This window comes from Octodon degus, unplaced genomic scaffold (genome assembly GCF_000260255.1).
Source record: "Octodon degus isolate 3935 unplaced genomic scaffold, OctDeg1.0 scaffold00036, whole genome shotgun sequence".
Lineage (NCBI taxonomy): Eukaryota > Metazoa > Chordata > Mammalia > Rodentia > Octodontidae > Octodon > Octodon degus.
This window is the reverse complement of record NW_004524612.1, coordinates 13,930,985-13,946,102: the sequence shown is the minus strand read 5'-3', so window position 1 is coordinate 13,946,102 and position 15,118 is coordinate 13,930,985. Positions and strand designations below refer to the sequence as shown.

The 15,118-nt window shown below is 49.2% G+C and overlaps 1 protein-coding gene across 1 annotated transcript in view; it reads left to right on the top strand.

The window, feature by feature from the left end:
- Positions 1-15,118, top strand: part of Scara5 (scavenger receptor class A member 5) — a 103,361-nt gene that overhangs the window by 16,912 nt on the left and 71,331 nt on the right. The window contains exon 3 of the mRNA XM_004630692.2: positions 2,139-2,267. Coding sequence (XP_004630749.2) covers positions 2,139-2,267 — 129 coding nt within the window. The remainder of the gene's footprint in view (positions 1-2,138; positions 2,268-15,118) is intronic.

Genomic DNA, 15,118 nt, shown 5'->3' with positions numbered 1-15,118 from the left:
GATTGTGGGGTCAGGGAGATGGCTCAGTAGAATAAGCCCTTGCCTGGTGAGTACAAGGGCCTGAGTTCAATCCTCAGTTCCACCAAAATAAGTAAATAAATAGAAGCTTCACACAGAGGCACAGAAACTGCTTTGTTTAGGGGGAAAATGGAGCACTATCAGTGCAATTTGACCTGCATGTGTGTTGAGCTAGCAATGTGTGTGCAAATGACGAAAGTCCAATGCGAGCTAGTCCTCTGTATTTTTGGCTGCGTGATTTTCCTCTGCCTTCCTTCCTTGATGTTCTGGGAAGGCAGGCCCAGCGCAGGAGCGCTTGAACTCCCGCTGGGGTAGGGAGGACTTACGCTGGCACGGCTCGGCACGGTGCCCTGCCCATCGCTCTTCCTCTTGAAGGACACTGGCTTTGCTCTATTAAGTTACAGTCAGGTAGACTCTTCCTGGGAAAAACGTGGGATGCTACCACACTCATGTATTGAGGGGTGAAACTGGTTGTCTTCTAGTATAGAAGAAGGGATGTGAAGTCGTAGGAAGGAACACGTAGGGTGAGGTAGAGAGAAGAGCTCCGCTCAGATCGTAGTGGGCAATCAAGTTGACGCTTTGAAATTTGCTAACATGTAAGGAACTATGAGACTGGTCCCTGAAATTTCCTTACAGAGTGCTTCAGGTCCTACTCAAGGCCAAATGGAAGTGTTATGTAATGGTTCTGCTTAGCTGTTGGAAAAGCAGTATTTGTAATGAAATGCAGTGAATTAATGGGAAGATGTCCCTCGTGTAACAATAGCTTTAGGGCTCCAGGACGGGTGGCCTTCTAGGCCACTGGTAGCCACCACCCCTTCCCTCAGGATGACCAAACATTTGAGGCCAGGAATGTGGTCCTGGAGCTGAGGGGCGGAGTGCTTGAAGCACCTCCTTGTGGATGAAACTTACCACAGGGCTACAAACACTACCCCACACACCTTTCAAACGTTTAAAAACTGTTGATTACAACCTCTCTTGCCAAGCTTTTGCTCCACGCCTTCTTCATGCACGACACCCTCCAGTAAGTGACACTATCAAAGGAGGGGACAGTCTCTCTGAAGGGGTCTCTAACTCAGAGGACAGGAGCAAGCTTAACAGGAGGCATACATACTTGGGGGAAAATGCCCTGCAGCAGTTCTTGCAAGCCATGCTGGGATTTGGTTAGTAGAGGGCCCCTCCCTTTCCTTTTTACCAAGTGAGATTAGTCAGTGTCCTGGCCTCTCCCGGGCCAACTCAGATGGCTGCTTCAATGGACAAATTCAGCTGACAGATCGACTGACACGGAGCTTGCCACTAACTAGCACTTGTCATTTTTACTTGAAGTCCAACAGGATTAAACTACACTGTCCCTAAAGCCCACTGTTTTACTGTACTGTTCTGGAGGGGAGCCACTGAGCCCTGTGTAATTGTGAGGAAGGGGTGTACCACATTTTCTGGTAAATCTAAACCCACCAATGCAAGCTGGTGGCCAGATCTGGCTTGCAAATGTTTATTTGCACTCCTCTGTGTCTTCAGTTTTTAGTTAATTGCCAGCACTTAAAAATAAGTAGATGAAAAAAAAAAAAAAAAAAAAAAGGTGGAGGGATGTGTCCTTGTCATTTCTAGCATGTGTCAAAAATCCTGTCTCTGGCCATGCGTGGCCCTCACTCTAGCTGGCAGTCTCCTCCAGAGTGCGCATGCCTGTCTACTGACCTCCTGGCCCATCTTTCTCATTCCTATCCCTTCTTCACTACTGCAGAAATTTAAGTTTGCAAGCTCCTTTGAAAACTTTCTCTGTTTCCTGGATCACATGCGACAATGACACTTGGTAAAGGACACATAGTAAGCCCATAGTTCTGCCACTTGCACTGCCTCAGCAGTGGGATTTGTGTGAGTGCGTGAGCTGTGGGCAGCCCTGTCTGGTTCATTCATGAACATAGATGGGAGGACAGCTAGAAGCTGAACGTCCGGGGATGGTTCTAGACGCTCCCTGCAAGGTGGCTACATTATAGATGTGCAGAAAGGCTGTGAGAGATTCGGCACGAACATCTGTGAGCATCAGAGACAGACGAGAGCCAGAGAGGAAAAGAGGCTTGTGGAGTTTTTAAGTGTCTCTTCCTCTTCCTTCTTTCACTGTCCAGGACCATGCCACAAACGGCGGGCAAGTGGCTGCTGTACCCAGCTGGGCTCCCTGTCGGCCCTGAAGCATGCTGTCCTCGGCCTCTACCTGCTGGTCTTCCTGATTCTTGTGGGCATCTTCATCCTCGCAGGTAAGAGCAGCCCTTTTCTACACTGACCTTTTGGCATGAGATGGGGAGTTCTTTGTTCCTGCTGTCAGGGGCCCAAATGCTGCCCCCGTCACCATGGAAACCATCGAAGAAGCTGGCTTGACAGGGCTCTTTGGTAGCATTGGCAGTTTTATGTGGGATGGTGGCAGGGACTGCAAGAACTGCAGAATCTGAGTGCAGTGGTGAGGAGCTGCTCAGTGTGTCTTCCGCCTTTCTCTGTCCTCGTGGACACAGCAGTGTACCGGGCCTCATTGGACCTCTGCATTGACCTTGGGGGGCATCATCCTAGTTCCTTGTCCTGGGGTGCCATGAACATAGTTGCAAGGCGCCCTCCTGCTCAGGCTGATCAGGGTCGTGGTAACCATCTGCAACTTCTGGGGGCAGAAGCGGTTCACCCCACTTCAGCCAGGCTTTCCTTCCCTGTCCTGTTTGTGAGATAGGCCAAGGTTTGGGACACATTCTTTAGTCAAAGGGAAAGAGTTCATGGATTAAGGAAGGGATCAAAGGAGGGGTCTGAGGACCTTGTGTCTGAAAGTGGTGCGTTGACCTCTACAGGCTGCCCATCAGTTGGAGCTACACAGCAGAGGCTGTGAGTGTCCCCCCTGGTTCCCATACAGGCCTTCCTTTCCCGTCTTTCCCACTGGTGATGTGTAGAGCTTGATAATACAAGACCAAGAGATGGATTTATCTCAGTCCAACACATCTCACATGAGAGTCTACCTCCTTCCAGGCTCTGTGCTAGGACGGAGGACACAGAAATAAGACCCAGGGGCTTCTTAAGGAGCTTCCGGTCTACATCTACAGACTGTGGGAGGGTCAGGCACACGAAGTCCTGTCTCAAGGTGGAACACGATGGGTACTGAGGTGGGGCTGGGGATACCGAGGAGGGGTTCGCGTCCTTGGAGACTGTGGCTATTGCCTGGAGAAGGGTGGGAGTTGTCAGTGTAGCTGCTAGCCAGGCACAGCAGACTTGGTTGCTGAGGGTGGGGTCCTGAGTTAGCTCTTGAGCAGGAATCTGGAGGTTCCACCCCTGAAGATGACCCTTTGCTGGAAAGCCTGAGGCAGATGCCCAGGACCTCCCTGGTTGGGACTCCCTCTCTGTCAAGTGGGTCTAGCCCCTTGGGTGTTGTAATGGCATACTCAGTGTGGCCTGTGCCTTCAGGTCTCTATGCTCAGGGGTTCGGGGTGCCATCTGTTTCAACAGCCACTGACCTATGGCCAACAGCAACAATAAGAGAATCTCATGATTCATCCCAGGGACCAAAGGATGGTGTCCAGCAGGTCTATCATGGGCCGAGCCAGCCACAGGATGATTGAACATGTTCTTGGGCTTCTTTGTGAGAGCTTAGGATCTGGGTTTTGTGGGTTTGGCTGCCAGAACCATAACAAATTTCTGGAATGTTTGGAAAGCATTACAGCCCAGCAGGGAAACCAGACGATGTCGTTACATCTGCTCTGCAGACCAGGAACTTTTAGGTGACAGAAAGGGTCTCAACAGGGTGGGTGGGGACCTTGGGACAGAGGCCTCCATCCCTAGAACAGCATCATTTCCTGGGGAAGAGGAGACTTCCAGGGGAAGCAAGTTCTCTCCTGAGATCTGAAGCATTGCCATGTGGGAAAGAGCAACCATATTGTGTGACCTCAGGGCAGAACTAGGACCAATGAGTGGAAATTATAAAGAGAGATTTCCATTCAAAATAGAGGAGTTTCCTTACTAGTCGAGCTGTCCAACATGACACAGAAGGGCTTTCCCTGGCTTGGGGGCTGAATGGGATTTACGATGACATCTTGGAAGCATTGGGAAGGAGGGTGAAGCATGGTTTCCCAATCTCATGAAAATGTTGCTGCATGTTGTTTAGTCATTTCAGGTGGAAAACAGCGGAAGATGGTTTGAGCATTATAATCACCTTCCAACCTCAAGTTTCTTGGTCTTGCATTGTCAGTATGGAATGAAAAAATTAGGGGGGTTGGAAATGACACAGGAAATGTGTCCTACCCTATCTCCTGGCTCTGGCTGCGCAGCCATGGTCACCTCCCTGGGTTCTTATCTGGAAATCGTGTTGGCCCCTGAGAAAGGGATGGTGGGGACAACCAGTGAGAGGGTAGAGTTCACAGCTGCCTGTCCCATAGGGAGGGGACTATGGCACACAAGGCCCTGGCTTCTTAAGTGGGCTCTACTTGGTTTGAGGGAGGATTCTTCAGATCACTTGACTGGAATCCTCTAGGGATGCTCCCTTCCCACAAACATCAAGATGGCAGATGCCCATGGTTCAGGGTGAACCAGAGCTGGCCAGGCCCTCCGTTGGATTCCTACTGTGGGAGCTCCCTCCCCTGTTATCCATGCTCTAGAGAAGTCATCTTGCCCAAAACATTCTTTTGAGCCACTTTAAACTTCAAAACCTGTCAGCACAAATCTCGTATATCCTACTCTTAGATGGCAAAATTATCCACTGTGACAAGAACCGTATCTCATAGCTTACTGGCAACATCTCATGTGAGTGTATATACTCTTACTGTTCCAATATTTAAAAATTATAACCTCATTGTGTCAAAATATCACTCTTTTGAGATCCTCAGGATTTCTTGTGAGTCATCCTGTTGCCCAAAATATTCAAAATAAAAAGCGACATTGTGCCTTCTGTCTATGCATCACCCTAACTCCCTTGTCAGAAGATTAATCCATTCATCACTCAAGTGATTCCCTCAGTTGGTCATTCTGCCCTCCATCTGACTATCTGTTCCTGACCAGCAACCTCCCAGGAATTGTCTCTTGACACCCCCATCCCATCCCACCTCATCCATCCCACCCCATCCATCCCATCCCACCTCATCTATCCTGCTCCATCCCATCTCATCCCACCCCACCCCATCCATCCCATCTTACCCTATCTATCCCATCCATCCCATCCCATCCATCCACCCTGTTCATCCCACCCTACTCCATCCCATCTCATCCCATCCCATCCCACCTCCTCCCACCCCACCCCATCCATCCATCCCGCCACATCCATCCCACCTTATCCCATCCCACACCATCCATCCCATCCACCCCATCCATTCCACTGTATCCATCCTATCCCATCCCATCCCACCCCATCCACTTCATCCATCCCATCCTACCCTATCCATCTCACCCCATCCCATCCCATTCTACCTCATTCCATCCCACCCACCCCACCCCATGCATCCCACTCTATCCATCCCACCCTATCCCATCCACCTCATCCATCCCATCCTACCCTATCCATCTACCCCATCCATCCCACCCCATCCATCTACCCCATCCATCCCACCCCATCCATCCTACCCTATCCAATCGCATCCCACCCCATCCATCCCACCCCATCCTATCTCACCCACATCCATTCCAACCTTTCCCATCCCATCCCAGCACTGCCCACCCCATCGCATCCCTTCATCCCATCCCACCCATCCCATGCCATCTACCCCATCCCATCCCTTCCATCTCATCCCATCCCATCTCATCCAATCCCATCCCACCCCATCCCATCTCCTCAGCTTACAGATTTCCATTATCTCTGAAGAGATTGCCACAGTCAATTTCACCTCAAAATTTTTCTTTGCTTTTTTTCTTCAAAACATTTTGTCAGTTATCTCATTGGTAGTTTTTCATTATATTATGTTCTTGTTGTTGTTCTGTTTGAGATTCATTGTAGACAGCACAGACCATTGGGTTTAAATTTATGAACAAAGAATTGAGCTTGGATGGTCATGTGGTCAGAAAGTTGCCAAGCAGCACTTTAGGCAAGTTGTTCTCTGTGGTAGACTTAAAGGAGCAGAGAAGTCTCCATGACTATTTTGGGCCACCCCTGCAGGGATGCCATTGAGGGGGTTGTTCATGTTACAAGGACCTGTGAGAAATTAATTTTGTCTCAGTCAAAGAAGAGGTCCACACTTCTTGAGGAATTAGTTGCTTTTCAGCTTGAGGCTGTGAATCTAAAAGTCATTACACTTTCTTTGAGGGAAGTGATCAACACAACCTGTGAGTCAGCTGCTAGCCTTGCTCTGTGTGTGGATTCAGAGATAGCTAGAAGGAAGCCAGGAGCCAGCTCTGTGCTCCACCCGCAGCGAGCACTGTGGGAGAGCAGCTGTGTGTGAGCCTCGTCCTGGCCCCCTTCTGCTTTCACCTTGTTCCATCTCTACTTAGTGTATTCTGTGTAAATTGCCTTGGTCCTTTTTGGGACGAGGAAGGGTGCTGTGCAGTTTTACCTTTAAAATGCTCTGCCTGGGTATAGTGCTCAGCTGGGTATAGCACTGAGGCAGAGGCCAACCTGAGCTACACAGCGAGGACCTTGTCAGAAAACAAAAAATGAGAAAGAGAAGGAAAAAAGGTGTAAATGGGAACAACTGAGCCCTAAAGAATTAAAAGCAACAAAAAGAAAAAAAGAACAAATCAAAGAACAAAAATGTTATACACAAATATATATTTGCCCCTCACAGCAAAAGTGAAGCAACTAAATATCCAGGGTAGGATGAGAATCAGTAAAGGTTCGAAGGAGGGCAAGGCTGAGTAGGATTCCACGGGAGAACCCCACAGTTGAGGAGTGGGCCTCATCATCAAAATGCTCCGTGACAGGTGACGTGCAGCATACCCAGTAATGTGGTGCGTGGGTGCCAACAGGAAGGCGAGGGGGGAAAGAAGGTACAGCTGTACAGCTAGGGTGCGGGGATCAGGGGAGAGAACGGGGCAGTCGGAAGCACTGAAAGGATGCCCAGGACTTGGAGGCAGATTTATTTTCCTCCACGCGCACTGATCGGAACGTTCCCAGAATATCAGACCCTGCTCTCCGGTGGTCTAGGGCTCATACAGGGTAAGCAAGCAGGCAGCACAGAGGCAGAGTGCCTTGTGCCCTGCGATTGGCTTATACACTGTGCAGTGGAGGGACCAGCTAAGCATCCCAGTGACCAGCCACTTCTAAGAGACAGAGCAGCTGGAACTAGAACAGGGACTGTTACCTAGGCAACTAACGCGCTGAAGTACACTGTCTGGGGCTGGGGGGAATTTTCTGCTAGGAGACTTGTTTTCCTTTTAATCCTGCCCCTTAGAAAGCTGAGACAGGAGGAACACTGTGAATTCAAGACCAGCCTGGGCAGGTTACATAGTGGAGTTCAAAGCCACTATGTAACTTGAACTACTTAAAAAAAAAAAAAAAAAAACAAAAAAAAACCTCAAATAAAATTTTAAAGATAAAAAACTAACTCTATTCCATTTGACTCTTTAAGTGAATGGCATTTTAGGTATATGAATGAATGAATAAATGAATGAAGGAATGACAGAGACAGGGACACTTAGAAATGTCCTTGTGGAGAAAAGAGTATTTCAGTTTAATCATGCATTTAAAGGATGTGAAAACTGAATTGTCATGCAAGACAATTGACCAGGAGAAGAAATCAGTGTGCAGTTAATTATATTCATACCCACGCATAGCTTCTGTACTGATATTACAGCATGCTGATAGAACATTAGGTCAAGGGAAATCGTGCAGTACTTCATCCTGGCACGAGACTGGGCTTTAGCGCCAGGCTGTCTGGGCTTGACGCTGGCTCCACAGCACTGTGTGATGCTGGCCAAGCCACCTGAGCTTTCTGGACCTGAGACCCTCCATCTGACAACAGAGGAAGTCACGTTCCTGCCTGCCTTGCCAGGTTGGTCTAAGGGTTAAATAAGCTAATACCTAACGCCCTTAGAAAAGCGACTGGCTCACGGTAAGCACCCTGGAAGCAGCAGCTGTTATTATTGCTGTTGGGGTTTTGTTTTGTTTGGTGCCAGGAATCAAACTCAAGACCTTGTGCTTGCTAGGCAGGTGCTTGTGCCACTGAGCGATATCCCTAATCTTGTCATGACTGTCGTTATTGCTAGTAGTGACATCAGTATTATTATTGATATCATTACTTTTTTTTTTTTAAGCACTTAGAATTGAACCGTGGGCCTTGTACACATTAGGCAAGCGCCTAGCCTGAGCTACATCGTTGGCCCTACTGTTTCTTTCTGTTCGTTTTCTTTGCAGTCAGTTAAGTTTGGTAATGGCTTGATAATATAACTTAAGATTTAATCTCAGCTCATCTGCTAATACTCCATGATTTTGGAAACATCAGTTTCCCATTTGAATATTAGTATACTCATTTGTGAAAATAAACACACTGGGTAAGATCTGTGTGTCTTTTCCTGCCACCGTCCAGAGGCGTTTTTCATCACAAAAGTGGACACATGTAAACAAAACTGAGATAATATTTAAATGTGTGGTGAGTACTGATGGTTTGCTGCTCTACTCTGTTATATTTATTTTTTCAAAATGACTACATCCCATTCATTTATTTTACAGTTCACTAATGAGACACAAGCTATAGTCTAAAAACCAACAAGATACATGAGTTCTATTTTTTTTTTCTTATGTCTTAAACATTCTGAAAAAAATCACTGTATTTCCTTCAGGATATAGACTTTGAGGCTGAACATCTAGATTTAAATTTAGACTATGCAAAGGAACAGGTCTCCTTCGCAGGGTGCATAAGGTAGCCTCTGCTGCCCTTCATTTCTGCCTTTATAAAATGGTATGCATCCTGTAAGATTGTTGTAAAGATTAGACTGATACAGGAAACCTTTTAGTCCCTTGCACTAAAAAGGGCTCTGTAAATATCAGATGTTGTTATTAACACAATTGGAGAGATTCGGTTCTCAGGATAACCAAAGACTGGAGGCTGCTTGTTTAGCCTGAGCTCCCTGACTCACTGTGAACAGAGAGGCTGCACTTGGGGCAGGGCATGCCTGCATCCTCTGTTCCTGATTAACACACCGGGGAGCCCAGAAATGTTGTCTGAGGGCTCCTGGACCGACCGTGACAGCCCAGGGCTCAGTGAGCCAAGGAACAGGCCAGCACTTCCAGCACTGCGATTCTCTCCAAACAGGGAGAATGCTCAAGCCAGCTGTGGGTGCCAGCCCCACCCATGGCACCAAGGCCCAGCCGTGGAAAGGACCACAGAGGACGTCCTGTACAGCCGCCTCCCCTGTAAGGCCGGAACCTCCTCTCGACTTCCCAGGCAGGCAGACTCTTATTCTTCTACTAAGGAATAGCCAGGAGCAACAGGACTGCCATTCTTGTGCCCTGAGCCTCCCTTGCTCTGTTTCTGGTTCTTCTTCCAGGCAGTTCAACAAGACTCCATCCTCAGCCCCGTGACTACTTGTCAGCCAGGTGGGGACACAGACAGAGCAGGCCATTTCTTCCCACCACAGTGGTTCATGAGACCTGGTTTGGAGAACTTCCATATGTGGAAGCCTCGCTCTTCGCACCTCGCTGCATTCCAAGAGATTATTGGGGTAGGCTCCTGCTCCCCTTGCAGCTGACAGCAGCTCTTTGGCCGTTGGTGCTCCCAGTGTCATGCGCGTAGTGGGTGCTCCATTCATGCATGGACTGAACAGAAGGCCACCCTCTCAGTCTGAGTCACAAAGATACCCCATTCCTGGTATAGTGTGGCCAGGCCAGGGCACACTGGGCTGCAGCAGCCGTGACCTGGGCCCTGGATGTTGACGTAGGCTAAATTTGCGCAAAGCTTTCTGGCGATGACTCACAGTGATACAGGGCCACTGCCGCAGTGATGGATGGTCAGTCACACAGCCTCCGACGATCACATCCATTCTCCTCCCACCTGGCCTCAGATCTCCTCAAAGGAAGCATTGTCCATTCTGGATCAGTACAACTGGCCCTGTTGGTTTGGATGCCGCTTCAATGTTAAGGCGGATGTCAGTAGCTCCAGCAAAATGTCATCACACAGGTCCCCACCACGGATTAAGCCAACAGCTTTCTCATTTAGCCCTGTGCTATTGTCATGTGTGAGCTGGGGCTCTGACCCAGTCCCCATTCCACTGTCTGCTGCCATGTGCGTGGTTCCCAGGAGGATGTGGCCAAGGGTTCACTGGTCCACGTACACACTTTACCCCATGTCCTATGAGGGAAGGCAGGGTCACCTCCAGGAGCCCCCATAGTCTTTTTCTTAGACTCAAACCACTGTCACCTGAGAAGCCTGAGCCCCTTTCCTATATCCCACCTGGCTCTGCTGGGTACCCCGTCTGTTAAGCTTACAGACACCCACAGGACACCCCAGTCTTACACTAGGCTCAGGGAGTCAGGTAGAGGAAGGAACAAGAGAACTTTGGTGGCTGACTCCCTCTCTCTGAAGGACTCCACCCCCACGCCATCAGGCCCTGACCTCTAATGGGGTGGGGAGAACAGAGGTGCAGAGTCAGCTGACGTGCATTACACAAGTGGGTCTTCAGCCAAATTCTTCCGTTAATTAGGGATGGTAGAGCAGAGAACACACCTCAGCCGCATCTCTCTGGAGTGCTTCTAGACGAAGCCATGTTGATCTAGACCACCACCTGTTTTTGTCAATAAAGTTTTATTGGAACACAGCAGCACTCATTTGTCTTACAGAGCATCAGTGGCTGGCCACTCTCACCGTGCAGTGGCGGGCTGAGTTGGCTGTGAATGAGACTTGTGGTCTGTAAAGCCTAAAGTACTTCCTGTCTGGCCCTTTGCAGAGTTCGTCAGTCCTGCCCTAGGCGTATCTCATTAGTTCAGAGTTTTTGAAGCTTTTCACACGTGTGTTGTCTGATCCTTATCTCAATTTAAGGAGTCCAGAAAGTGATCCCTTTTCTGGATGAGGATACTGAGACTCAGAGGAGCTGCCTGTTGTGGGGGCTGGCCAGAGTGAAGGTCAGGAAGGATGCGAGTGGGGGACTTCTCTTGCCTGAGCCTCCTGGTCTGAGGCAGGATTTAGTGCCCAGTGCTCCAGGCCTGGCTGGTAGAGCCAGATTGCCAGGGCTTGCATCTTGGCTTTGCTGCTGCTGGCTGTGTGACTTCAGGCAAGTTATCCCAACCACCGGGCCTGAGCGTCCTCCTCTGTAAAGCGGAAGGTATTGCAGGACGCACTGTGCAGGGTTGAGGTCAGGAAGTCACCTAACCACTCTCGTGAGGTGCCTAGGACAGGCTCTCACGCAGTGGGCATGCTGGTTCTTGGTAGGTGATTATTACTGGGGGGCGTCCTGCCCTCATCTCACTTTGCTCCGCTGGAACTCTCAGGGGAGATGTGTCACATGCTTTGATTTCTACCCCTGGAACAGGGTAGGAGGACACGAGAGAGGTACTACACCACACACGGACTTCACATAGGCTTCTCTATCTGAGCAAAATCCAAAGGGAAGGAACTGGAGGAATCCTTTCTTAGACCTTCTGTGGCTTTAATGCTCTTTCTTCCAGGTGCAGGCATGGAATCTTCTAAGCTTGCCTTTTCTCTTGTTCTCTACCAGGACAGCCCAGGACCGTTGGGTAGATTTTGGCATTAACTAGTCACTGTGTTTAGACTGGAATTGAGACAGCAGCTAACAAGCACTTATTCCCACCATTTTGGAGAGAAAAAGCAATACACTCTCGGAATTTCTTTGACAATTCTGTAAGCATCATCCTTGGCTGACCCTAGCCAAGGGGGTGGTGCCCTTACCCATCAAATCCAAGTATCTCTGAGCAAGTGCCAGCGATGTGCCCAGGAGACACAGATAGCTATGGAGAGGGATGAGGAAAGGCATCACTCGGAAAGGATCAGGTCAGCAGGCCAAGCAGTTACACGTGAAGTAAACAAAACACAGCACAGGAACAGATGTTTTGGAGCCAGACAAACCTGAGCTTATATCTCAGCAGGTCAGATTGTGATCTGGGGAAATTATTTAAGCCTGTCTGAGCCTCACTGTTAAAAACTGTTTTAATGGAGATAAGAATGATCACCTAACAGTAGTATGATAGAAATGCAAAATGTGGTCTCATCCCAGGCTCAATAAGTGTTTCCCTGCCAGTCTTCAAATAGAGATGCCAAGATACTTAGAGAAGCTCCATTTTAGTTCAGTGAGATAGTCAGTGGACATATTGCGGGGGGGAGGGTCTCGCCCCTCCCTGCCTTACCTCACTCCTTGATGTAGCTAAGAGCCCAGTCTGGGCCCTCAGAGTCTTCAACTAAACTCTGTTGCTGGTGACCACCAAGTACCATCGGACTCTGGCTCTGTCTTCCTCTCTCCTGAATCCCACATGAACATGCCCTACTGTCTCTTAGGACATCCCATCTGGGTATTTAATAAGCATCTCAAAAGTTACAGCTCCCAAATCTGCTCTTCCAGTTGACCTACCTGAGACGTTTCCCTGACCCCATGATCCACCCAGTTTTCCAAGCCAAGGAATGTCCCTGGCCTTCTCCTCCTCTACCGCCACAGGCCCCAACAGCCTTCATCTCTCTCACCTGGGCTTTTCTAGTTGTCTCCCACACAGAGTTGCCAGAGTTAGCAAAGATAAGTACAGGAACTCCAGTTGCATTTGAATTTCAGATAAACTATGGTGTCAGTACAGTATTTGGCGGGAGGGAGGGGGAGGCAGAACGCTTCACGCATGATCAGCCAGCCTCCAGCCTGCAGGGGTGGTGTTGGTGTTGGAGTGTTTGGTGGTGGTGATGGTGACAGTGGTAGTGGTGGTGGTGGTAATGGTGTTGTTGGTGCTGCTGCTATTGATGTTGTTGGTAATGCTGGGTGGTAACCCTTCCTACTCTCTCTCTCTGGTTCCAGAAGAACTTGAAGCCCTCAGTTGTGGCCTCTAGGCAAATGGTGTGCTCATATTTGTTAAGATAATGTCTGAAAAAACAAAAAAAAAATAATAAAATAAAAGGGGCTGGGGAGATAGCTCAGCAGCTTAAGTGCCTGTCTAGTGAGTGCAAGGTCCTGAGTTCGATCCCCGGTACCAAAAATAAAAAGATAATGTCTGGATTCATCCCATACCTTTCATCTCTGAGAAGACCCTCAGAGACAGGAAGCTGAATCTTCTTTCTGCCCCTTCCGGTGGGCATCTCAGCATGGTCTGATGTCTACCAGGCCTCCCTGGATTCCTGCCCTTTTTTGTGAGCTCTCTGAATACCCTGAGGCCATCTCTGCAGTGATCCCAGAAGGGAAGGAGCCACACATTGGGTGGTCCTCCTTGTATCACCATCCCACCCACCACTGAAGCCAGGCCTTAGGGAACCACAGAGGAAAGCCAGGCCCAGGCTCCACTCTGCCCAGGGCACATGGGGGACCTCTCATGTGATCTCTGGCAAGACCACCACGCTGAAGTCAGTGGTAACCATGGGGAGGCCCAGGGCTGGGGCCCTCACTACAGCAAGCTGCACCTCTAGAAGGGCCTTTGGAGCCCTACATAGCTCCTCGCTGAACATGCAGTGTGTCTACCATGTCTTCATCATTACTCCCTTTCTCTGCTCGCCTCCCAGGTTGCCTGCCTATTTCCCTGTTCCCTGTCATCCACTTTTTACTCTGATGTTTAAATTACTTATATTTGGGGTCCCTCATATAAGAGAAGCTTTGCTGTATTTCATCTTCTGTGTCTGATTTATTTCACTTAGCATTACAGTCTCAAGATTTAGTTTTCTCTAACATTGGTGCTAATAAAACTGCCCTCTTGAATAGCCCTGGGAATCCTTTTCTAACCCTGAGAATACAGCACCCAGCTCAGTGAAAGATGGCCCTGCAAGCCCTCAGGTGGGCAGGAGGGTGTCTTTCATCCCAGCCCAGATGCTGTCCCCAGCTGGCTAAAGGTGTAAGGGATAGAAAGGTTTCAATAGAGGCTCCTGGTGACAAAAGCCACAGTCCAACACCTGGCCAGTTCTCTGAGGGTCCCCCTGCAGGGACAGGCAGAGTTACAATGCCCTGAAACATTGGTCCCAGCTGAGCAAATGGGGCAGAGACCCGGGTGGGGAAGTTGCCTGCACAGGGTGGCAGCACAGGGACTTATATTTGGGCTCCCGTCTCAGAATCCCACCTCTCGCCTCAGGTCCCAGATGTCAGACAGACCCAGACACCTGTGCTTCGAGCCTCACTTGGTTCTCAAAGCCTATTGCTTTCCTAATTTAAAAAAATAATTTTCCTTCTTTGGAGTAAAGACATGATTTAGATATTCCAGTCTCCCCTTAAACGTGCTAAGGGACCCCTTTCATATGCCTCACTGTTGTTCCACATGAGGAGGGCACTTGGTTGTCCTAGCCCCAGGGTCTCCTTCTTTCTGCTCACACAGCACCTTTGAAAGAGCTCCCCATGAAAGCTCTGTGTCTCCCACAAGCCAGTGTCCCCCATGACTATCTCCTCACTCCTCATCTTATATGTGACACAGCCATTTAGATTGTGATATTCATTGTATGACTGTCCCATCCTTTTCAATCTAAATCCCTACTGTTGGTGCCAAGAATTCCAAAACTACCTGTTGGACAGGACAGAGCCAGAACTGATGAGCCAGAACGCCCCAGTGGTGAAGGCAGGGTGAGCCTGGCTGGCTCTGTGCTCAACTGTCAGGAGAAGAGCCTTTGGCCCTGGGCTTGTGGAACCCCGTGAGAGACCCTGGAGGGACCCAGGAAGCTTCCCTGCTGCTCTGCCACCAGGTCCCATGGGTGCCCTTCCGCCCATCCTACTCCCTTCTCTCTGACTTTGTCCCACCTGTCAGCCTTTGGTCCTCTTGTCTCCCCCGGGTTTGACTGTGAAAAGAGGAAGCGGAGAAAAGAAGCAGCTCTCCCGGTCCTGCCTGCAGGTTGGTGTCTATCCTGCAAATGTCACCTGCTAGAAGCACAACCATTGTGCTAAAAAAGCTCCTAGCCCTTTTCTTTCTCTTTGTGGCTTGTTACAAAAGGCCCTTCTTGTTACTCTAGCTTGGTCTACATATAATCCAAAAAAAGAAGTTGGATGTGTGTCATGACCAGGAAGGAGTGAAGAAAAAACATCTGTTCTGCCCCACAATGAT